Below are 26,536 nucleotides of genomic sequence, written 5' to 3' on the forward strand. Positions count from 1 at the left end.
TATATACCCAGAAGTGAAATTTCTGGATCATATATTCATTCCATGGACAGAGGAGCCTGGTGGGCTACAGTCCATGGGGTCACAAAGAGTCAAACACAACTGAGTGACTAACACACATATTAATTCTCTGCTTAATTATTTGAGGAAGCACCATCCTGCTTTACACAAGTGGCTGTGCCAATTTACTTTCCCACCAACAGTGCACACAGGTTCTAATTTTTCCACATCCTTGCCAACATTTATTGTTACGTATTTTTTGATTTATAACCATTCTACAGTATGTAAAGTAGTATCTTAGAGTGGTTTTGATTTGCATTTCCTTAAAGGCTAATAATGTTGAGTACCTTTTTATGTGCTTGTTGTCCATCTGTATATATTCTTTGGAGACAGGTTGATTCAGCTTCTTTGCTCATTTTTTTTGTTTGGGTTATTTTTGATTATTTGCCTTTATATTATTGAGTCTTTTCCTAATCTATTTGTTTGTAGCTATGTGGATCCTCTATAAATCCAGTGAAGCTTTAGCTTCAAAGCCTCTCATTTGCAGGAGCCCCCTTTGAAGACCTCCAATGGTCTCTAGTAAAGTGTTCATATTGTATTTTATTGAATAAAATACAATATGAATAATATACATCAACGTGTTTTATTGAAATTTGGAAAATATTATTTTTAAACAGGAATTGTTAAGATGGCTTCCTTTTTTCATACTAACGTTCCATCAGTGACACTTTCCTTCCAGTTGATTGATGTCAGGGAGGCAATATTTTGTATCCATAATTTTATATATTTTTTCCTTAAAAGGATATCTAAATTATATTAACTTTGGGCTTCACAAAACCAGGCTCTGCCTCCACTCACATATAATAAATTCTAAGCCCAACTCTCCTGAGCGCCTCCTCTGTTGATTCTCAAATCCTTAGTTTGAAAGAAGCAACAAAATCCTCTGTATAAAATCCTTCCTCCCTTTTGGCAGATTTTTGCTGTGGGGCAACATCATTCTTATTCAGGTCCGTTGTGGCCTCTGACTGCTTATAGTGAAAGTGAAATTCGCTCAGTCGTGTCCGACTCTTTGTGATCCCGTGGACTATATAGAGCGTGGAATTCTCCAGGTTAGAATACTGGAGTGGGTAGCCATTCTCTTCTCCAGGGGATCTTCCCAGCCCAGGGATTGAACCCAGGTCTCCTGCATTGCAGGCGGATTCTTCACCAGCTGAGCCATAAGGGAAGCCTGACTGCTTACAGAAGGGTTAGGAAACAGTACTGCAGAATGTTCGCCTTTCACTTCTCCTCTCCTTTCAGCCCCTGTCATCACCACTCCTCTTGAAACAGTGGATGCCTTAGTTGAAGAAGTTGCTACTTTCATGTGTGCGGTGGAATCCTACCCCCAGCCTGAAATTTCCTGGACCAGAAATAAAATTCTCATTAAGTAAGTATTCTGCCTTTTTTCACCAAGAATGACCAAGGCTGCCTTGGGATTTATCTTTGTCGTAAAAGCAATCACAGCTCTTGGCAGTACTAAAGTTCACCTTCTAGAATAGTTAAATGTAACTCACACATTTCATAAATGTAAGATCTGAACTTCAGTGAGGTTAAGGGAATTGTCCAATGTAAAGTGATTTAACTGATATGGCAGAGTCAGGGCTGTTTCCTAGTTCCAGGTTAGGTCCTAGAGGAAATTTCACAGTAATTAGAAAACACCATGGTATCCTAATTCTGGGGGTACATGTTCCAGGACATTCTGGGGAGTTAATAGGGACCAGCCTCATTTCCTGAACTTTCAATATCCCAATCAAGTCAGGCATGTTGTCTAGGAATCTGACCTCTAGGTAACCATTACTTTTTCTTTTGAAAGTCAGAAAGGACTCCTGATGTATATAGTGAGGTAACCTCTCAAACAGTAAAATTTCTACTTGGCGTATAATGGTTATGCTATCCTTTCCTCATTACAATAGCTATCTCACCAAAAATACTCCAAAATATCTGTAACAAAGGGAACCACAAGCTTTCTAGAAGGCCACATACCTTGAGTTAGGGCTAGATTGTTTAACTGCTCCATAGGCTGGGGTCCATAAACTTGGATGGGGAAAAATTATGTGTTTGTTTTCACTAAACTCTAACTGAAATTTTGTATTTCCTCCTATTATATGTGCTGTAATGTGGGAAATTACCCTGGGCTATGGAAGCCTTCAAGTACTCTATCAGGCAAGCTATCTCAGAAATCCTGGAATAGGAAGGCTTATAAACCAAATTAAGATGCTTGAAATACATTTTATTAAATCAATTTAATAAAATAAAAAGACAACCTACAGAATGGGAGAAAATATTTGCAAATTATATAACCAATAAGGAGTTAATATCCAAAATACATAAACTGCTCCTACAACTCAATATCCAAAAATAAAAACAAAAAACCCACTCAAAAAATGGGCAAAAGAGCTGACTAGACATCCTTCACAAAGACAGACAGACAGCCAACAAAAAAAGATGCTCAACATAACTAGTTATTAGAGAAACAACAATATACCACCTCATACCAGTTGGGTCGACTATCATCAAAAAGTCTACAAATAACAAATGTTGGAGAGGATATGGAGAAAATGAAATCCTTACACTCTATTGATGAGAATGCAAGTTGGTGTGGCCTCTCTGGAAAACAGTATGGAGGCGTCTCAAAAAGCTAATAATATACGTACTGAATGACCTCGTAATTCTACTCCAGGGTATATATCCAGAAAAAAATGAAAACACTAATTTGAAAAAGTACATGCACCCCAAATTCATAGCAGTACTATTTCCAATAGCCAAGATATGGAAGAAACCCAAGTGTCCATAACAGATGAATAGGTAAAGAAGATGTGGTATATATTTACAATGGAATCTTACTCAGCCATAAAAAAGGATGAAATTCTGTCATTTGCATCAGGGTGTATGGGTTTAAGAGAATATTATCCTTAATGAAATAAGTCAGAGAACCGCAAAGACTATGCTACCACCCACAGATGGAACCTAAAAAGTAATACAAATCAATGTATGTGCAAAAAAGAAAGAGACTCACACAGAAAACAAACTAATGGCTACCAAAGGGGAGAGGGAAGGGGAAGGGGCATGCAAGTTAGGGGTGTGGGATTAAGAGATACGTGTGTGTGTGTGTGTGTGTGTGTGTACTGTCGCTTCAGTCATGTCCAGCTCTTTGCAACTCCACGGACTGCAGCCCACCAGCCTCCTCTGTCCATGAGATTCTCCAAGCAAGATTACTGCAGTGGTTTGCCATTTTCTTCTCTAGGGGATCTTCCTGACCCAGGGATCCAACCTGCACCTCTTTCAGCTCCTGCATTGGCAGGCAGCTTCTTCACACTAGCACCACTTGGGACTGCTATGTAGAAAATAAATGAGCAACAGGATATACCTGGATATTCCCTGGTTACTATAGCCATTATCTTGTAATGGGAACTATAGCCATTATCTTGTAATAACTTTTAATGGAGTATAATCTGTAAACATACTGAATCACTAGGCTATGTACACCTGAAACTAATATAATGTTGTAAATCAACTATACTTCAATAAGAAAGAGGAAAATAATTTATATTTTGAAAATTATAAATACTTACGTCCCTCAAATCTACAAACAATTTATATACTTTAAGCAGCAATGATACAACAGATTATAAATCTTGAAAGTTTCTATTTCACAGAGTGGTTGGACTCTTAGTCCACAAGCACATCTGCAAAATATTTCAATATTCACATTTTCTATGCAAACTTAAACAGCAAAAAACAAAAGCAAAGCAAAATGTACATGAGAGTCAGTATCATGGCTATCCCCAGTTATTTAAAGTGATTTAATGAACTACCCAGTGATTATATCATCCTTAGTCACATAGACCAAAAATTACTATATCTCTTTTTCCTCTTTAAGATCAGTGTGTGATGGGGGCCATCCATCAAATTCGAAATCAAGAACCCATTGACTTTACATTTTTTGTTTTCAGGTTGTATTATTTTTTTCCATTTCTACTGTAACAAATTACCATAAAATTAGTGGTTTGATACAACACAAATTTATTATCTCACAGTTTTGGAGTTTAGAAGTCTGAAATCGGTCTCTTTGGGCTAAAATCAAGGTGTTGACAGGGCTGCATTCTTTCTGGAGGCACTAGAGGAAAATCTGATTTCTTGCCTGCATTTCTTGGCCCTTTGCTCCATTTTGAAAGCCAGCAACTGCATAACTCCAGTCTCATCACATCTCATTCTCGGATCCTCCTGCTTCCCTCTCCCATCTTTTAAGGACCCTCACTATTAGGTGGCACGAGTGCTTAAGAATCTGCCTGCCAACGCAGGAGACGTAAGAGATGTGGGTTTGATCTCTGGGTCAGGAAGATTCCCCTGGAAGAGGGCATGGCCACCCAGTCCAGTTTTCTTGCCTGGAGAATCCCACGGACAGAGAAGCCTGGCAGGCTGCAGTTCTGGTCGACAGGTTGCAAAGAGTCAGACATGACTGAAGCGACATAGCATGCAAGTATGCATGATTACATAGGGCCCATCTGGATAATTCATGATACTCATTTTAAGATTCTTGACATCTGCAAAATCCCTTTTGCTGTGTAAGGTTAACATATTCACAGGTTCTGGGGATTAAGACATGGATCTTTGAGGGGGGGTTACTCTGCTTAATATATACTTGTTGCATAAAGCATTTTTATTTGGTCATAAAACTCACTTTTAGGTTGACATTTCCCCTCGTATTTCTTTCCATTGTCCTAATTCCCTTCTTAATGATCAGGCTGCATGCCATTTAGTGAGATAATATATGTAAAACATAATTTTTACGGTTTGAGCCTCTTTTGCTCCCTAGGTATCCCACAGAACTAGAATTGCGCCTGGCACTTATCAGGCACTCGCAAACATTTGATTAATAAATGAACAAATACTTAGTCAACTGTTAGTTAATTCAATATATATATATATGTATATTTAACCCTTCCCTTTTTTTCTATTTTTTTAATTGAAGTGTAGTTGATTTGGGACTTACCAGGTGGCACAGTGGTAAAGAATCTTGCTGCCAGTGCAGGAGACACAAGAGATGCAGGTTCAATCCCTGGGTCAGGAAGATCCCCCGGAGCAGGAAATGGCAACCTGCTCCAGAATTCTTGCCTGGAAAATTCCATGGAGAGAGGAGCCTGGTGGGCTATTGTCCAGGGGGTCACAAAGAGTTGGACGTGACTGAGCGACTGAGCGCAGCACACACATAGTTGGTTTACAGTGTTGTGTTAGTTTGAGGTGTGTAGCAAAGTGATGCAGTGTGTGTGCATGTGGGTCTGGTTGTATACTCTTTTTCAGATTCTTTTCCATGATAGATTATTATAATATATTGAATATATTTCCTTGTGCTATTCAACAGGTCCTTGTTGTTTATCAATTGTATATATAGTAGTTTGTATCTGTTAATCCCTTTCTGCAAGTCACATGTTTGTGCGTGTTTGTGTGTTCATTATCTAGCTGCTATTCCCAGTAAATATGGGAGAGGACTCATATCTTGGGTAATGATATACTTTCCTAAATAAAGTAAATTTTATGTTGGGTGGGTCCTATCAATAGACATCACCTTTCGAAATTATTTTTGAAGGACTCAGCATTGCTTTGATTACTGCAGTCTAGGAAAGATTAGAAAATGTTAGCTTTCTACTCCTAAATAAGCTTATTCTTTTATTCAGAACTTACTCAAGTTTCCTCTTCCCTTTAATCTGCTTCATCCACTGGTAAATCATCTGCTGGATCATATAATCATAGTAAAAAAAAATCACAGATGGGGCCCTAACCTGCCATAATCGTCTGTGACCCACAGGCTCTTTGATACCCGGTACAGCATTCGGGAGAATGGTCAGCTCCTCACCATCCTGAGCGTGGAAGACAGTGACGATGGCATTTACTGCTGCATTGCCAACAATGGTGTGGGAGGAGCTGCCGAGAGCTGTGGAGCTCTACAAGTGAAGATGAGTGAGTGGGAAAGAGAATCATCCATTGATTTCTAAGCTGACTTGGTACACTTTGAAGCAGAGAGTAAACAGAGCCTCTTGCATATCTGGAGGCTGGGCAGCCAGACAAGTTCAAGTTCAAATCACAGCCTTGAGACAGTTCCACACCTTTTATTCCTGCCATCACCCACCACCCTACAGGCAAGCCTCATCGTTTTCTGCCTTCTCCCATTTTCTAGCCTTTTTTATGACTCTTTATTTGCACCACCATGAAATCTTTCACCAGGAACTCCTCTTTAAAATCTTTACCCTGTACCTTTAATTTAAAGCTGTTTCATTACAGCCAGACACCCCTTTAATGTCTAACTTCTTTGCAGACACTTATTCTACCCTTTTGCCTTATTTCAAACTTTATTTTCTTGAGTGACTTTTTAAACTTGAATGACTTTTCTGTTTAAACGGAGGCTGTTTATTTCTTACCCACTTCAAGTCAACGAGACTAGCAGGTACTGAGGGTTCATTGCTGCTTTTAAGCCATTATATTTTGTATTCCTGTGCATAACCTTTCCTTTCATGAAGGCTTATACCATTTTGACCAATCTCTCTAACTCTATTCATCATCTACTCACTTTGAGGTCCTCTCCCATATTTCTCAAAGATTTTGATTCCAGATTTATCATCTTTCTATCCACTCCTACTCCTTCCATTATCCTAAGGGATTTTAACAGCCATGAAACAGAACCACTATTCACTTCATCCTATAGTCCCTTGACCTTCGCAAGTCCTGTGATGTTAACCTTAACTCTTTTTCAGTCTATCCAATCTATGATCTTGGTACCCCAAGAAATAGACTGTATTTCAAATATTAAACCCCATTAGGTCACATCCTGAACGTGGATATTTCTGTTTCCAGCTCTGTCTGATGAGGGAAGTGGTTTCTCACACTCATGACTTGTCTCCAAACAGAAGGGACAAACTTTATCAGTCTCTTTCTCAGCTAAAAACAGAGTCCAGCTCCCTCTTGCCCTTCTTCCCACTCCAAACCATCACCATCATGGTCATGCTCCTGCTCTTAACTCCTCTCTGCTCTCTGTTTCATTGACCCCCCAATGGACACTTCATTCAGTTCTCTCTTCACTTCGTTCTCTCTCCTACCTGGTGTGGCATCATCATGCGGACCTTAATAGCATCCTCAAATCTCATGAACCCTTGTGCCCCAACACCTGCTGCTTGTCAACTCTCAGTCTTATAATGACATAACCTTTATTTTCTCCTCTCTGACATCACATTATTGATGGGAAAAATCACAGAAATATGCATATTAGCACCATACAAAAGATGGCGGAATCCAGTTCCGCCTGTGACCTTTAGTGTGAAGTTTTGTTGTTGATTTTCATCACTATTTCTTTCATCTTTTATCTTTCAGTTTTGTTATTATTGTTTTGCTGGAGGAAGTCACTTGCTGCTTCTTTTCAGTGTGAACACATGAGATGTATTTTATGAATGTTTGCATGGCTGAAAGTCATTATTTTGCCCCCAATCTTGAGTAAATAATTTGTCTCAGTACAAATGGGAGTTTTAAAAGGCTTTTCCTTTAGGTTTTAATAGACAATTATTCATTGCCACATGACATTTTAGGTTGAAGATAAGAAATCTTTCTCTTATTTGTTTACACATAAATCTGATGTTTATCCTAAATTTTTTTGGATTTTTCTATTTCTTGAATTCTTAATGTTTCAAACTGACAAGAATACAACAGGCTTGTGTTTTCCTTTGTCATTTCTACTTAGTCTTAGGTGAGCCGTTTTGCTCTAAAAACCATTTTTTTTCCCCAAATGAGCTACACTTTTTGTCTATTTTCTTCCTCTTCATTTGATCTCATTCTTAAACTTTTAATCAACCAGTATCAGGTTTCTTTTTTCATTTTTTTATAACTCCAAGTTTATCCTCATATTTTCTATCTTGATATTCTATGTTCTAGGAGATTTGCTTGACTTTTCCTTCTTCAATATAACCATGCTGCTATTCTGATGTTATCTTTAAATACTTTGACCTAAAACCCCATATTTTTAATTTCCAGGTGTTCTTTCTTCCCTGATTGCTCTGTTTTTCATAGCCAACTCTATGTGTTGCATGGTGCAGTATTCACTTATCTAAGGATACTATTTATACATTTTTTAAAACCATTTTTTCCCCCTGCTTTGCTTCTGTTTTCTTCAAGCTAAGTTTTGATTTTATTTTGGTTCTTTTCCTTCATGTTCATGGTCTTTCTCAGAGGTCTGTTAATCTTTTATGTTCATCACACCTAGAAATGATGTCCGAGATTAACTGTAATAGGTAAGTAGTGAGGACATCATGGGAAAAGCTGATCTGGAGATTCTGAGAGTAAGTAGGTCAGGATGTACCCACAAATAGGCTTTCTCTCAGCATGTGGGGCAGTAAGAACACCAAGTAAGGAAGAAGGGTCTATTTTGCTGATGAATGAAAGTGTGATTCCCCAGAAAGAGCATGTTTAAGGACTTCACTGCTTTGTGGTACTACTTTTCCTCTGCATATTGTTCATACTCATTTTGGCACTAAATGTTCTTGATTTGGGTTCCATCCTAAACCCGCTTTTCTTCTTCTCTCCTCTTCTTTCTCCACTTTCTCTTTGGAAGGCTCGCCTAGTGTGGGTACACGCTGGTGTGGCCATCCCAGTTGTCATTTTGGAATGCTTCTGCACTGCTTGCTAAAAGCTGTTTCCTGAGACCCTCAGGGTCCCTACCCCATTGCTACTCCTACTACCTAGGACCTCTTTAGGGGCTCCTGCCCCTAGATTCTTTATGGGCCAACAACTAAAGGCTCAATTTTGGCATAGCAGGACACCTCCAGCATCCAACTTCAACAGACAACCAGTTCTGATTAGTCAATGCTCAGGGCTCCACCTGAATCATGCTCCCTTAGACTGGGGAATCCATCACTCCACATCAGTACTCAATTCACTTCTAGTTTACTTCATCATCAATTCTCAAAAAGGCTCTCCTGACCTCTCATCAACAGATGGCAAAGATAACTTTTTCACTGAGGAAGATAGTAGTTATTTGCTTTAAACAAAGGTTTTCTGCCTAAGACATTATCTGTGACTCAGGTCTGCCATAGGGATCAGTTCAGGGAACCCAATGAAAGGAATAAATAATACTGTCTTTGATTATACCACAGGCATATCAACTCCCAAGCTAAGCTTTGATCAGTAGCTATATGACAACTCTACCCACAATCAAGGTGCCTAGTCATTATCTAAATGTACATATTCATTGTCATTGATAAGAAGGAGCATTGTATGCTTTACATAGCAGGCAAAGTGACAAAGATGATATTTTCTTCAGTTCAGTTCAGTTCAGTTGCTCAGTCGTGTCCGACTCTTTGCGACCCCATGAACCACAGCACACCAGGCCTCCCTGTCCATCACCAACTCCCGGAGTTCACCCAGACTCACGTCCATTGAGTCAGTGATGCCATCCAGCCATCTTATCCTCTGTCGTTCCCTTCTCCTCCTGCCCCCAATCTCTCCCAGCATCAGAGTCTTTTCCAGTGAGTCAACTCTTCGCATGAGGTGGCCAAAGTACTGGAGTTTCAGCTTCAGCATCATTCCTTCCAAAGAAATCCCAGGGCTGATCTCCTTCAGGATGGACTGGTTGGATCTCCTTGCAGTCCAAGGGACTCTCAAGAGTCTTCTCCAACACCACAGTTCAAAACCATCAATTCTTCGGCACTCAGCCTTCTTCACAGTCCAACTCTCACATCCATACATGACCACTGGAAAAACCACAGCCTTGACTAGACAAACCTTTGTTGGCAAAATAATGTCTCTGCTTTTCAATGTGCTATCTAGGTTGGTCATAACTTTCCTTCCAAGGAGTAAGTGTCTTTTAATTTCATGGCTGCAGTCACCATCTGCAGTGATTTTGGAGCCCAAAAAAATAAAGTCTGACACTGTTTCCCCATCTATTTCCCATGAAGTGATGGGACCAGATGCCATGATCTTCGTTTTCTGAATGTTGAGCTTTAAGCCAACTTTTTCACTCTCCACTTTCACTTTCATCAAGAGTCTTTTTAGTTCCTCTTCACTTTCTGCCATAAGGGTGGTGTCATCTGCAACTTGTCTTGTATTTTTGCCAGAGTACAGGATCATACCACCTGTAAATTGCAATAAATAACTAGATTAAAAATCCAACCAAACCATGGCCCCTCAATACTCAACACACACACAAACACACAGACACAGTTGAAGTAGAAGAGGAAAAAATTCCTTATTTCCACTCTTCTATGTCAAAGCAACACAGTGATTATGGCACATGACTTGAAAGAGTAAAATGCATCCATTTCTCAGGAGTCTGTCCTGCTAGACAGACTCTATTTGATAGTTCTCTCTTTGTTATCTGTAACATAAAATCCCTAAGGAAATAAATTTAGTTTTCACTATTTTATGAATGTTTCACATAGTAAAATAACTGGCATCCTGAACTTGTCAATTCTTCTATACATTAGATTTAATAACTTCTTCCTCTGAAAGCTCAGTATTGGGGACTAAAAATTAACTGACATAAACTATTTCTTCTGAAAAAATTAATTTAGGAGTGTTTCACAGTATATACAAGGTTGCTTTGCAGAGTAGAGTTACTCTGAATTGTATTACAGAATTTCTCTGATTATAAACATAGTAATATCTGATTTATTTTCTAGAGGACAAATGTATCTAATTTTTAATCATCAAATTTAATGGTCATATTAAGATGGAAACTAAAGGGGCAGTAGGTCATAAATCAGAATTGTATACAAATGTAAACATATCAAACCTTTATTTTCATATGTTTTCATGTCTATTGCCATGAATTAATGTGAGTTGTTATAGAAACAGCTTATTTTAATTAACTTTGTATTAACTATTTTAAAAAGTGCAGACCACTATGATAATTTCATACTCCTAATATGTTTACAAATTGATTTTTTTCCAAATAAGATAAAATAGAGGTAATCTAAATTAAAAAAAAATTATTTCTGCTTGATATCCACTAAAAACATGGCTCAGCACTTGGTGAGTTCTGTATTATAATACATCTAAGAATATTTTTAATAGATATTAAGAATTAAGCATAAAGTTATAAATTCCAAGTTTAGTAAATCCAAATCGCCTTTTTAATTTTTTCCTTTATTTTCCTTTAGAACCTAAAATAACTCGTCCTCCCATAAATGTAAAAATAATAGAAGGATTAAAGGCAGTTCTACCATGTACTACAATGGGCAATCCCAAACCATCAGTGTCATGGATCAAGGGGGACAGTGCCCTCAGGGTAAGTGATGATTATGTTAAAACATGTATACACAACATATTTGCAAATGCAACAATCCTTTGCAAATTCAGTCACACACTTACAAACTTCTAGTATAAAATATTTTCCATGTACAACATTTTAACCAAACCTAAATATTTTAACCAAATCTAAATATTTTCCATGTACAATATTGTAACCAAAACTATATATATGCAAATTATAAGGCATTCCAGTTGGGGCTGAGTAGGAGAGAAAAGAGACAGGGACCAGCAGTGTTAAGGATGATAAAAGAGGCAGAGCAAAGCTAAACTAGAGTCTTCTTTGTTTGTTGGTCAGTTGGTTGGTATTTGAATCATTTATTTTTTTTAACATTGAATCTTAGAGACTCAAGAGATTTTTTTTTTTTAAAAAAAGGAACTAAGCTTCAAGTTTTAAACCTGATAAATAGCTTCTAGAAGGAGAGAGAAAGAAATGAGATTTGGAAGAAGAGGAAGGAGAATATTCTGGAGTAAAGTTAGAGCATCCAGACTCAAGACTGATGACCTTGACAATGACCTCAATCATATACAGTAGTCAAACTTGAAATACATTATTCACATCCTTATTTTGTACTGCTTTTGTATGTTATACCTACATTTATTGATAAATTACTATTCTGCATCATCATTGTCTCTTTCCATCCTTGCATAATCTACTATGAACTCAGTGAGGTCACAGACAATATGTTTTTCATATAACTATACTCAGAGTATTCCATGGGGGGATACATAGGTGTTGATCTCTATCAATTCATTGAAATACAACATAATATCAATTAGCTTTGTTTTATTTAAAATAAAACAAATAATTTTCATTTTTATGATAATCTATATAATTTTCTGGCTTTCCTTTTGTTGTGTTTTCTACACTAAAAGAAGGAGTGGTTCTATATATACTACTGAATTTAGATCCCCAAAGAGAATATAGATGTAATATTTTAATTATAAAGGCCAGTCTTTGTATTTTCTGTAGTTTTCCAACTTTTAAAAGGATCCCACATAGGCAGTAAGTACGCTTGTTAAGAGCATTGCTTTTAATCAAACAAATTTAGGTGTGATATTTTTAGATATCAAATTCTAAAATAAGGCTTGTTGATTTAGGACATCCAATAAGCCTTGGGGTCCTCATGTATTGAAAGAAAATAAAAATAACTGTATCTTATGATATTGTTATTAAAATTTATTTTTATAAGGGAATCTTATACTATCTCATTTACTATTGTATGCTATCCATAACAAATGTCAAATAAATGTTAAAATAATATTTCTGATGAGTGAAAATGATGACCTGATGAAATATAGCAAATGTATCCTTGACAGACTCATGTTCATGCAAAATTCATGTACCCATCTCTGGCAGGAAAATTCCCGGACTGCAGTTCTTGAATCTGGGAGCTTAAGGATTCATAATGTACAAAAGGAAGACGCAGGACATTATCGATGTGTGGCAAAAAACAGTCTTGGGACAGCATATTCCAAACTGGTGAAGCTGGAAGTGGAGGGTAAGGAGCTGTGTTTCTTCTCATGACGGTGTTAGCAGAAGGCCTCACGCTCTACTGTGTAGGCTGTACTTCATCTTGCAAAACAGACAGGCAGTATGGAGTTTAGGGCCCTCAATTATTAGGCCAGATATTAGGCCATCAAGTCAACACTCAAAAATTGAAAGGAGGGGGAAAAAGTTCCTTTGTTTAATAGGTCATATTCCATCTATAGTCCGTCAATTGGCTGAAACAGACTATAGTACTAAAACAACAGGATACCGTTTTAGAATATCTTCCTGGCTTGGACAGCTCTCCCTTGTTTACCAATTTGAAGATACTCATCTTTCTCAGCATAAAAGATGTGTCTTAAAAATGTATCAAAAGAAAAATGTAACTTCCTTCCAGACTGTATTCTGTCAGAAAGGTTAAGAAAAATAAAATACTGACTCACAATGTATAACTCCGAATGGCCCTACTTCTATGAGTTATACTGTCAATATATTTTACACTTTTTAAAATGTTCCTTGAAGTCAATTAATTCAACAGCTGGTTGTGAAAGACCTTCACTGAGAAATCAGAATCCAGATTGAGCTAGGGATTCTATCCATTTGGTCATCAGCTCCCTCTTGACCTGAAATTATATCAATTTTGCTTAAAAAGAGAAACTTTCCACATGCTAGGTGAGGAAACGGAGTGCAAAACTTTTTCCACCTTTTCCTGTTTTAAGCCTTAGAATTAACCTCTCTGGTTCTCAATTTTCTTATCTGCAAAGTGGGGTTTATTGTGTTTTCAGTGAGATAAGTCACTGGTAGTACTTAGCACAGTGTCTGGCCCTTTATAAACATTCAACAAATGTTGACTATAAGAATTATCACTTCCTTTTCTGCTTTACTGTTATCTGACCAATAAAGTGATTATCACACATTGACACAAATTATATTTCAATTGGGAAAGGTTTCGGTTTCCCCTAGCTTACCTTGATGTCACCTTTCTTTTAAGCCAAAATTGACCCCTTCCTACATTTCTTCCTTCTCCATCACAGTTTTCTATTAGCTCCTATAAGACTATCTTCATTGCCTAGCTAGATATTCTCACAGCTTTAACGATCTTATTTCTATTAACTGTTCATGGAAAGGAATACACTTGGAGGAAATTGTGGTTGTCAGACATAAAAAGGATATATTTTTAGCACAGCTGCTAGAATTTAATATCTTTTAAATGATCAATGCTATTTAAAGCTCAGAATGAAACCACCACCTGATGTAACTCTCTGAGTGAAAATTTAACAAACATACAAACACATTTGGTCACACTTTCAGACACAGTGAATGTCTGCTTGGATTCAGTGTCTCCTTGGACTATGTGTGGAGGGACACAGAACAAATGTTAGCCATTTATAAACAATATCACGAAGATTTTTCTCTTCAAGGCATGAAATATGAGCCCTCTGATTCATGACATAAAACATTGATTGTTTAGGTTACTGTCTTCAAAGGTAATGGAACAATTTGCTTTAGTTTCAGCCTAGAGAAAATTACCACCAATTTCATTAGCTGGAGTTCAATTACACAGCTTAGTCTTACCTTGCCCTTTAGTTTTGTATCATGCCTGTCAGTAAAACGGAACGCTCTCCTTCCTAACATTTAAATAGTCCTGTTCATTGTGTTAACAGTTAATTTATGCAAGACATTTTATTCAAGTTGCTAGTACTGAAAGCTCATAATATCATTTAAAGGTACTTTACCAGGATGTAATAAGCTCATTTTAGCACACACATCTATTTCTACTTTATTCTAGTCCCTATTAAAGTAGTCAATATACATGGAAACATGTGACACGCTTAGCACAACTGCTGGTATATACTATGCATTTAGTAAATAGCATCAGGTAAAATTATTACTATTAGAACATAAATATTGCAGCAAATCTGTTTGGGCTCTTGAAGCTCTGTGAGGTTGAGTGAGTGAGTGAAGTCGCTCAGTTGTGTCGGACTCTTTGCAACCCCATGGACTGCGTGTAGCCTACCATGCTCCTCTGTCTATGGGATTTTCCAGGCAAGAGTACTGGAGTGGGTTGCCATTTTCTCTGAGGTTGGCTTCCACTTAAAGAAATAGTTGAGGCATGTCCAAGACATAACACAGACACGACCTATTTAAAAGAAGGGTCAATTAAACCAACAACTCGGAGCAGGTAAAAAGGCAACTAAGAAGTCACTGGAAGAATTCCAATATGCCTGCAAATGCCTGCTGTCTCGACAACCATGAGAGCTGAAGATGAAGCAGGGTCACTCAGGACAGATGATCATTTGTTACATATTGTGTCAGTAACGCTGCAAATCAGTTGAAGCAAATCAGAACAAGAGCCCTGTAAGAGCTATTTGATGTTGGGCTACATTTATGGCAAAGAGGTATGCCAGGAAAAGATAGGGTTTGTCTGCTATCATGAGCATCTAACGAGATTAACCTTGCCAGTTTATACAGATTTGGTACAGTGTGTTCACTAAACCTTAGCAGCCATAATAACGGTGAAAGAAATACCCTTGGACATGGAAGTGAAGTTCCCTCTCTAGATTCCCATCCTCAGGCTGCTGGGTCACTGGAATGGCAATGTAAAGATATTTTAGGGACTTCTCTGGTGGTTCAGAAGTTAAGACTCTGTGCTCCCCATGCAAGGGCCTGGGTTTGATCCCTGATCAGGGAACTAGATCGCACATGCAGCAGCTAAGACCAAGCGCAGTCAAATAAATCAAAACAAAACAGGCTCTTTGCTATCCTATCTTATTAAAAAGGATTCTACCTTTCTGCCTTGCCTTAAAAGGTTCAAAGAGTGACATGCAAAATTACTGGATGGAACAATACAGCTTAACCATGACCAAACATGGATATCTTTCTAAAAGGATGGACAATGCGATGTCTAACATTTTAAAACACTAAATGCTTTACAGGGATTATTTTATTTAATTTTCACTAATAGTCATTGAGGAAGGGCCTATCATTGTACCATTTTAGGAAACCGAGGAACACACAGGGTAACTAACTCACTCAAGGCTGCACAGATAGAGTCACCTAAGTAATGGAGTAATGCCAAGTACAGTCTGTTCTGTTAAATAACAGGAGAATCATGTGTGACATTGTCAAGATTAGGATCAGAATGGGGATGGAGCAAGAAGCCAAAATTCTGTGAATAAAGGAGAATGGGAGTTGAAGAAGAGAGATCGTAGACGTAGATTTATTTTTTCCCAATAAATTTGGCAGAGAAAGGAGATGAGTCCAAAAAGTGAGCAGTAGTTGGAGGCCTCGTTGGCACACAGGTAGTGTGGTTTTGCACAATTTCTCTTTTAAAAAAGATTGAAATGTTTTTTAAAAAATTGGCAATGTTAAAATATTAATGAGAAGGAACCTAGAGAGAAGAAAAATCTGAATATACAGGAAAGAGGCTGAATTTTCAAGGGGCTGTGGTGCTGGAGAAGGTAAAAGAATTCGGCAACACACTTTTTATGGGGGTGATCACATGACCCAGTTTTACCCTGTTCTGGGTTACACCTGTCATCCTAGAATAATTATTAATAGAGTCCTTCTTTTACTTTCAAAAATGTCCTGGCTTCAATGGTAAATTACATGATTATTGTGCTTAGACAGGAAAAAGAAACTTTCTTCCTTGTAATAGGAAGAGAGGAGAAAGGGGGTATATTCTGGTATAAATGAGTTCACAAATTAGGTGGATGGAATTTGAGAAAGCTCTGTTCTGATGGGTTCTGTTTCCTGTAGGAAGTAGGAAGTAAGATTCTCTTCTGAAAATACTCCTATAAAGGGGGGCAGAGGGATGAGGAGGTTTTTAAATAGCTGTGGGTAATGGGGGAGATGAGTCACAGGAAAACTAAGCTTGCTGGGCAACATGCAGGTTTCAGCAGAGAACAGGACTAGGAATACGAACTGGCAGCAATTTGCTTCATTCTAGGTTTTTCCTGCAGGGTTGCACAGCAGTATAGGTATAAGTCAGAAAAAGTAGAAAGCCAAATCCAAAGGCAAAATATAAGCATTGGAGCTTTGCCAGGAAGGAAAAGGGGGCAAGAAAGTTGAGAATACTGTGAGAGAATGCTTGAAATGATGACTCACGGAATCTTTATGTACTAAATACACAGACCTGGGATCAAACACAGAGTTCCAGCAACATGATAGACAAGATAACATGAAAATCTTCCTACTACAAACATTCAGAAATGCCAGCTTAGTTGTATAACTCATAAGGAAACAATGTAAATTTTCTGAAGTCAGGAATGAATAGAAATTTGAAAACCAGAGCAGTAAGATCACAGGGCGGTTGGACCTCATCCTCCATGTAATAAGACAGGTGCCCATTTCTTTAATGTGTAAGGTCGGCTTTTAAGATTCTTAAAGGGACAGAAGTCAAAGTCTCTGGCCCCTGTGAAGTGGCATTGATACCCTTGTATAAAGCTGAGAACCACAGAAGTTAAAATGTAGGCCAGCAAAACTCTACCCATCAGCAAAGAAAGGCAATACAGAGGCTTGTCTATCTCTCCATAAGAAGAAAAAAGTTTTCTTATGAATGAATATCCAACACTCAGGACTATATCTCAATTATACTTGATTTTGAATTCATGTTGCCAGCACCGCCAGTTTAGAAATCCCCAGCTAGAGAAATTAACATAAAAACTAGTCCTAGGTCTTCCAAAGAAAACATAGAGATGGCCAACAGGCACATGAAAAGATGCTCAACACTGCTAATTAATACAGAAATAGAAATCAAAACCACAATGAGGTACCACCTCACATTGGTCAGAATGTCTATTATCAGAACGTCTACAAATAATTAAGTCTAGAGTAGGTGTGGAGAAAAGTGAACCCTACTATGCTGTTGAGGGAAATGTAAATTGGTGCAGCTACTATGGAGAAAGAGTATGGAGTTTCCTTAAAAAAAACTAAAAATAGAACTATTATATGATTCAGCAATCCCACTCCAGGGCATGTATCCAGAAAAAATGAAAACTCCAATGTGAAAAGATGCACCCCAACATTCATAGCAGCACTTTTACAATAACCAAGACATGGAAGCAACCCAAGTGCCCATAAACAAATAACTGGCTTAAGAAAATGTGGTATATATATACTGGAATATTACCTGACTATAAAAAAGAATGAAATAATTGTCATTTGCAGTAACATGGATCTGCTGCTGCTGCTGCTAAGTCGCTTCAGTTGTGTCCGACTCTGTGCGACCCCATAGACGGTAGCCCACCAGGCTCCCCCGTCCCTGGGACTCTCCAGGCAAGAACACCGGAGTGGGTTGCCATTTCCTTCTCCAATGCGTGAAAGTGAGAAGTGAAAGTGAAGTTGCTCAGTCGTGTCTGACTCTTAGCGACCCCATGGACTGCAGCCCACCAGGCTCTTCCATCCATGGGATTTTCCAGGCAAGAGTACTGGAGTGGGGTGCCATTGCCTTCTCCGAACATGGATCTAGAGAATATTATACTTAGTGAGGTTAAGTCAGACAGAGAAAGATAAGCACTATATGTGAAATCTAAAATATAATACAAATGAATCTACATACAAACAGAAACAGATTCACTGACACAGAAAACAAATTTATTGTTAAGAAAAGGGGGAGAAGGAGGGAAGGAGGGACAAATTAGGAGTATGGGATTAACAAACTACATAAAATAGATAAGCAACGGGATTCACTGTATTGCATAGGGGAATTACATTCAATATCTTTAACCTATAATGGAATATAATCTGGAAAAAAATAACTGAATCACTTTGCTGTACACCTTAAACTAATACAATATTGTAAATAAACTATAATTTAAAGGAAAAAATTAGTCTCAGGTCAAAAATTTAACAACAAAAAAGCTGAAAAACAAAACACTTTACACCGGTTAGGGTTTAGATTAAGCCATACTGAGGATGCATTCACAATGCAAAATTATCACATCCACAGGAAAAAACTTGCCTTGAGTGAGAGGTAGCTAACACAATATGTAAAGAGATTTAAGCCCCAGGAAATCCAATTAACAACACAATATAATAAATACTCTCAAATGAATATGTTAAAATGAAACACACAAAAGGAGGAACAACAAAAGAGAAAAATACATTAGGAAGAAGAAAGGCGAGTCTGATAAAGAATTAAATATAATTTTAACAAGTGAAAAATATAAAGACTAAAGTTAAAATTCAGTGGATGGATAATGGTATATTACCCAAAGTAAGATTATCACAAAATTGTTTATAATAGCAAGTTTTTAAATACAATTTAAATTTGCATCAATAAGAGGCTGACATTATGTGATAAAGTTCGTGTGGACCATTAAAAAGGATGAGATCAATCTATAAGTAGTAACTTCTATAACTATCCACCATATATGTAATTTGGGTATGTTTCCTATCTCTGAATTTCAGTTTCCTCATCTCTAAAACAGGGGTAAAAATAGCAGCTACCTCTTACATTGTTGTAGCGACTACATGAATTATTACCGGCACACAGAAAGCATGATATAATTATCGGCTGTCTTTATAACAATTAATACTTATATAGTGCTTACTGTGTACAGTGAAAAAGAAAATGAAAATTGCTCAGTCGTGCCTGACTCTTTGCAACCATATACAAGGCACTATCTTATTTCTTTAGAAATATTAACCCATTAGAACTATTAATGTGCTCATAAGTAAAAAAAGTAAGTCAAAGAACAGTATGGTATATATTATACATTGGGCTTCCCTGGTGGCTCAGCTGGTAAAGAATCTGCCTGCAATGTGGGAAACCTGAGTTTGATCCCGGGGTTGGGAAGATTCCCTGGAGAAGGGAACGGCTACTCCCTCCAGTATTCTGGCCTGAAGAACTCCATGGACTGTATAGTCCCTGGGGTTGCAAAGAGTCAGACACGACTGAGCGACTTTCACTTTCACACACTGGAGTGGAAGTAGCAGATTGTTAGCTGTCATCATCTCTGCATACAGAATTCCATGAGGGGTGGTTACTTTCCATCATGCTCTTTCTATAGCTTTAGACTTTCTGAACTTTTATACAGAGACCTTTATAACTACAGAGAATGAAAGCTTGTATTTATGCTTTGGAAAAAAATTACTTCTTCCAAATATACTATTTTAATCAAGTGACATCAACCTTTCTGTTCATTGGTTTGATATACTATTTTTGTAGTTCTGTTGCTCCATTCTGCTTTAGAACAAATTCAGGGATGGAAAAAGTTTTGTCAAAGGCAATTGATTCCTATATTGATTAGATATTCACTACACTGGGGTATTGAACCAAAGAATGTTCAGGGTGGGGTCATAATAAACAGAACATGGAAATTGCCATTTCCTTAGGGAAGGAATTAATCCATAAAGACAGCAAGTTGAGAAAGTAAGGGAACCAATCAGATGGAAGTGGAAAGTTTCAGAGAGCGGCAGCTGCAGTGAATTCTCTTCTCGTTTGACTCTTCTTTCTTACTTATGAGCAGAAACCTAAAATTTATGATTCTATAGTGGCTTGGAGGATCCCATTTGGGTTCTGATTTCTCAATGAACATCTTCTACACTTGGTTAGGTGTTATTGATTCATAGGTAAAATAAAGGTAAGTTTCCATAGAAAAGTGAAGTACTCCTGGGTGAGAACTATATAGGTATGTTGACTTGCCCTTGGTAGGAAAGTCTTTGGTTTCCCAGATCCCATATTCATCTGGAAGGCAGAAAAGAGATGTCAACCTCACGACCATGGAGGCTCTTCCCCTGGAAACGTTAACCCATCTCTCAGGTACCTCTGTGACAACGGGCTTTAGGACAGACCTCGTGGCAGGATAGATGAGGGCCAGAGAAATATGAAACATATCATGTTTCATAGAAAGTTCCATTTGCTAAGTGCTCATTTTAAAATATTTTACCATATTTGGAGTGAATTCCCAGCCATTGGTTTCTTACAAGCATTGGCTAATTTCTTGTTTCTTTATCATGCATTTCAATATATCAGGAATTGGGATTTGTCTTACCCAGCTTAAAGGCAATCCTACCTCATTTGTGGCTTCTGCCCTTTAGCTAAGAAGGTTCCTTAGCTGTCTCCAAATATGAGAATGAATATACAATTATAGAACAAAGATAAATCAATCATATTTCCCAGAAAGACTTCCTTATATTTAATTTCAAATATTGCTTCTGTTGCGATCACTTCTTTTAATTAGTTCCTCACAGAGGTAAAAATATCTTTTTCACCAGCATAATTCCATGTAGCCTCACCCCCACTTGCCACCTCTGAACAAAGATTCTTACTGCATTAGTTTTGTTTGATTGAAAATGGACAAAGTAACTTCTCAGGGCCCTGTAGAAAGAATTACCTTCTAAGTCAAGAGACAGTCTTGTCTCTCTTTCCAATCTACTTCATGTTCTATCTTAGGCATGTGAGCATCCAAAGAATGATTCATATCATTTCTCCTATGTGTCTTTAACTACAACAGTTTTCCCCTGAGTACTCCCAAGTACCCAGTATGCCCGAGTACTCCAGAGCACTCAGTACTCCTGAGTACTCAGTGGCAGAGCGATACCACCTTGAGGTATGATGATTTGAGTGATAGAGCTGGAGTTATCAAGGAGAGGCTGCCATCAAGGGAGGCTATGAATGACCTCTGAAGTACCAGAGTCTTATTTTACTTCCTGATTTTGACCTTAAAGGATATGCTTCCTTTAAAACATATGTTTCATAAACATCGCAGAAATTAAATATGTTTAAGATGATAATATAATTAGTCTTTTTATAGACAGAATGATTATTGTTTTGAGATTTTTTTAATCATTAGGAAAGATCTATTTAAAAAATTACAAATAGCTAATTTTCTTATATTTCCCTCACAGTCTTACATATATCCCTTAGACTTCCCTTATATCCTTCAATTTATTATGAAATGATTTACTTATTTGGAGATGAGCACTGATCTTATGCATTCTGTGAATATAACATTCAGACAAATCAAGCTTTGTGTGTAGAAACTGGCTAAGTGTAGAAGACTTGAAATCCCAGTTAAAATAGATGGGATATTGGAATGGATTGGGCTCCCTGGTGATGGCATTTGCTATTACTACCTCGTTTTCCCTTGGAGCTTTAAGCCATTAAGGAAAAGATTGGGCAGAAGAGAGGCTAAAACCAAGGGTTCTCAGTCAGTGACCACCAGCGGGAAGAGGGAACTCGGCACCAGTACAAAGCTGCAGATGAGAGCCCTAGAAGCAGATCTAGAAGAGAACAGAACCCGTCTAGGTCGAGGGTTATTGTAGGCTCCTCTAATGTTTAAACAACTCCTTGTTTGCAGGAGGCCTCAAAAATAGACCCATGTCTCCACACCTGGGAGAGGCATTTTGGGGAGTAAGAAGGAAAGGTGAGCCACCTGGCAAATTTAATTGGCTCCCATGCAAGAGTTCTCAACACTGGTCAGGGTGCCTTATTGCTTCTGTCTGTCCCTTTCTCTGCAGTCTGAAAAGCTTCACCGTATATCCTTAGGAATAACTTGCTCTGTGGGAAGCTTCTGTTGTTGATTTTTTACAGACATACACAGTATATAAAATAAGTAGAATTCTAAAAGACCAAACAAATACATATCTATACAGGATGACCCCGAGGCAAATGTCAAGAGATCTAAAAGATCAGGACTGTTTTCAGAAATGTTAGACTTCTGTCCATCTTCTTTGCCAGAGATCAGATTTTCTTACTGCATCTAGAAAAGTGGAAGTGAACATGTAATGTTTACACACATCTGATTGCCTTTTTCCTTTGTTTATGCTGCAGCTCTTAATATGACAAATGCCACAGAGAGAGGTATTTAAACCCCCAGTGTGTGCTGTGCTCTCAGTGATTGCAGTTTTAATAGAATTTGCAGTGACCCTGCTCCCGGCATCAGTTCTATCTTTTTGATGCCACTAACGGGTTTGATTTGCTGTCATGATTACACTGTGCATTTAAAAACCAAAGAAAAGATAGAGGCATAAACCTTTGAAATTCCTGGGGGCTATCATAGGGAAAATTAAATTTGCATGATTAATAGGGTGCATGCTCTCAGAAAAGGGTTTGACCCATTGATTTCCACTTTAGGGGAGATTATGCTGCATTCTCATCTGAAAAGTTCTGTAGTGCTTTCAAGAAAACAATGGTAACGTGGTCCTTTATTTGAAGAGTTGTCAGTAATGTTCTCTAAGGATAAAAAAGTTGTATGATTATGCACTGAACATATAATCAGCCAGTTCAGTTCAGTTGCTCAGTCGTGTCCGACTCTTTGCGACCCCATGAATCGCAGCACGCCAGGCCTCCCTGTCCATCACCAACTCCCGGAGTTCACCCAGACTCAGGTCCATCGAGTCAGTGATGCCATCCAACCATCTCATCCTCTTTTGTCCCCTTCTCCTCCTGCCCCCAATCCCTCCCAGCATCAGAGTCTTTTCCAGTGAGTCAACTCTTCGCATTAGGTGGCCAAAGTACTGGAGTTTCAGCTTCAGCATCATTCCCTCAAAAGAAATCCTAGGGCTGATCTCCTTCAGAATGGACTGGTTGGATCTCCTTGCAGTCCAAGGGACTCTCAAGAGTCTTCTCCAACACCACAGTTCAAAAGCATCAATTTTTCAGTGCTCAGCTTTCTTTAGAGTCCAACTCTCACATCCATACATGACTACCGGAAAAACCATAGCCTTGACTAGACGAACCTTTGTTAGCAAAGTAATCTCTACTTTTGAATATGCTATCTAGGTTGGTCATAACTTTCCTTCCAAGGAGTAAGCGTCTTTTCATTTCATGGCTGCAGTCACCATCTGCAGTGATTTTGGAGCCCAGAAAAATAAAGTCTGACACTGTTTCCACTGTTTCCCCATCTATTTCCCATGAAGTGATGGGACCAGATGCCATGATCTTCATTTTCTGAATGTTGAGCTTTAAGCCAACTTTTCCACTCTCCTCCCTCACTTTCATCAAGAGGCTTTTTAGTTCCTCTTCACTTTCTGCCATAAGGGTGGTGTCATCTGCATATCTGAGGTTATTGATATTTCTCCCGGCAACCTTGATTCCAGCTTGTGTTTCTTCCAGGTAAAGAACAGTTAGATTCTCTTCAATTGCTCTGAAGAAAAAATGTGCTTCAAAGATTTATCTTCAGCTGTTTAAGATAATAGAACTGATATAATGTAGACAGTATATTGTTTGAAATGAAATTGAAAAGTTAAGGAACTTAGTATACTGGCTAATAACATGGGCTCTAGATTGTAGAAACTGTCTGGACTCCAGAGTCTAGAGCAGGTGCTAAGTTCATATCCTGGCTCCAGCATTTACCACTTGTGTAACTTCAGGTAGGTTACTTCCTTTCATAGTGCCTCAGGTACCCTACCCACAAAATAAGGTGAACACTATGTCCTACCCCATAAGTTGCAAAAGGATAAACCCAAATACTACATTTAAAGCTCTTACAAGAGTGCTTGGCACAGAGTAATCACTCACATAATGGTCATCAATGTAGTTCTAGGACTAATGAAACTTTAGTACAACAAAAGCAATGACTTAAGCACTTGGGAAGACATTTACAGCTCTTTATTTCACATGCCATCTTCATCTTTGAGGTAGAAGCAATGAAGTTCAATTGCAAAAACTAAATTTTTATTTAAAATAGAGTTGATGTTTTATTAACTTTGGTTTTATTAGAAGAGTAACCAAACACTGTAAAACCTGAAAGGGGCCCTAGAAGTTACAGCTCAATCCCCTAATTTTCAGTTAATGAAACTTGAGACCAGAAAAATGATTACTTTGCCCAAGTTAGCCAAGAACAAGGATGGCTTACCCCCTAAACCAGGACATCTTTCATAACCCCATTCTTGAGTCTTTTCCTTCTCTATGTTTATGTTACACAGATGAGAATTCTGGAGCATTGACATGCTTTAGCATCAGATAGACCAGAGTGTTAGTTCTGACTCTGCCACTTACTAGTTATGTGAGGTTGGGTAATTTATGTCACCTCTTTGAGTCTATTTCCTCTTTGTGAAATGGGTGCAATATGACTTGCAGCATAGGGTTCTTAAAAGGAGCTGGGATACCATGTAGATGCTGTATGTGTCTACCAGCTCTTTGATAAATACTGACTGCTATTGGTATTGTTGTCTGCTGTTTACATTGTTATGAAGCTGGACGACTTCTATCCAGAGAATATTGCTGGTTAGTCTTCTCAAGTTTCAGAAATAGAATGTCAACATTACCAACTGCTTCTCTTGCTTCCAAAGAATATAAATCTCCTCTCAATCAGCAATGCTTTGTCCCTGCATTCTTGATACTTGTTAGAGATTAATAACTTTGGTTTAGCCCTATTGTGACAAGTGACATAAGGATGCTTATCTAAGGTGCTATATGAAGATATGCCTTTACCAGCAAACTGGAAAGAGGCTATATAGAATCAGCATGTCCCCTACCCAGATAGTGTAACCACATGAAAGTCATCCACAGGCTTGGTGCAATATCCCAAGCTTACATCATATTTTGCTCACTACAGAAATCGCTGTTTGCCAAAAACCTTCTTGAAAATATTGATCATTCCATCACTCACTGCTCTGAAAAACATCTTAAGTGAGAAACTGCTTTAAATTTTTTTTCTGCCTGGGGAGAAAATAAATGGTCTCTCTTGAGAAACTGGCCTTTTGCTCTCCTTCCTGTAGTGAGAACTGTATACTTTATTTTTTGCCCTACCTTGCATGTTTTTCAGAATCCAATTTGAAGCTTGGTCATAATATTTGTTCCACTAAACCAACAAGAGGTCTCCTTTTCTTGAGATGAACGTGTTGTTATTTAATTTACTGTCATATCATTGATTACGCTCACTTCAAAACCCTCTATGGAAAGAGATGGAAATAACTAAGTTGATGGACTGATGGAACCCTTGAAGGTAGTGGTTTTCAAGCATCAGTGCACATGAGAAGGAACCACAGATTTTCTTAAAAGGCACAGCTCTAGGTTGCATTTCCCAGAGACTCAGACCTGATGGGTCTCTGTTAAGGCCTTTTAACAACCTCCCAGATGATCCTCACATAGGTAGTCTATGAACCACACTTCAAGAAACATTGCTTTAAGAATTTCTACCTGGAATGTCTTTATTCCAGATGAAAGTTTAACAATTCAAGGACAGAGTAAGCTTATTCAGAATTTGCATGATAAATATTAGGATAGCTTCAAATTTATTCATTTGTTGAGTGCTTACTATATTCCACAAAAAGAGGGAAATCCAAGGATACAGGGGATTCCCTGGTAGCTCAGCTGGTAAAGAATCTGCCTGCAATGCAGGAGACCCCAGTTCGATTCCTGGGTTGGCAAGATACCCTGGAGAAAGGATAGGCCACCCACTCCAGTATTCTTGGGCTTCCCTGGTAGCTCAGCTTGTAAAGAATCTGCCTGCAAAGCAGGAGACCTGGGTTCGATCCTTGGGTTGGGAAGATCCTCTGGTGGAGGATGGCAGGGCAACCCACTCCAGTATTCTTGCCTGGAGAATCCTCATGGACAGAGGAGCATGGCAGGCTGCAGTCCATGGGGTCACAAAGAGTCAGACACAACTGAGCGACTAAACACACAGCCCAAGGATACAGAGATAAATAAGACATGGTTCATTTATTGAAAAGTGTCCACATTTAGTGAGAAAGATAGGCATGCAAGCAAAGAATTACAATAATTAGAGTTCAATATATTTGCGACAATAGAAGTTTGGGCAAGATATACACGTA

General features: G+C 38.2%; 1 protein-coding gene and 1 long non-coding RNA gene across 3 annotated transcripts in view; one reads left to right on the top strand and one right to left on the bottom strand.

Annotated features, from left to right (window-relative positions):
- MUSK (muscle associated receptor tyrosine kinase) overlaps positions 1-26,536 on the top strand; it is a 99,458-nt gene that overhangs the window by 12,105 nt on the left and 60,817 nt on the right. For both annotated transcript variants that reach the window (XM_059889194.1, NM_001192352.3), the window contains exons 2-5: positions 1,297-1,423; positions 5,843-5,994; positions 11,175-11,302; positions 12,683-12,824. In XM_059889194.1, coding sequence (XP_059745177.1) covers positions 1,297-1,423; positions 5,843-5,994; positions 11,175-11,302; positions 12,683-12,824 — 549 coding nt within the window. The remainder of the gene's footprint in view (positions 1-1,296; positions 1,424-5,842; positions 5,995-11,174; positions 11,303-12,682; positions 12,825-26,536) is intronic.
- LOC132346007 (uncharacterized) overlaps positions 7,545-26,536 on the bottom strand; it is a 49,574-nt gene continuing 30,582 nt past the window's right edge. The window contains exon 2 of the long non-coding RNA XR_009495681.1: positions 7,545-10,148. This is a non-coding gene — a long non-coding RNA (uncharacterized lncRNA). The remainder of the gene's footprint in view (positions 10,149-26,536) is intronic.

Source organism: Bos taurus, chromosome 8 (genome assembly GCF_002263795.3).
Source record: "Bos taurus isolate L1 Dominette 01449 registration number 42190680 breed Hereford chromosome 8, ARS-UCD2.0, whole genome shotgun sequence".
Lineage (NCBI taxonomy): Eukaryota > Metazoa > Chordata > Mammalia > Artiodactyla > Bovidae > Bos > Bos taurus.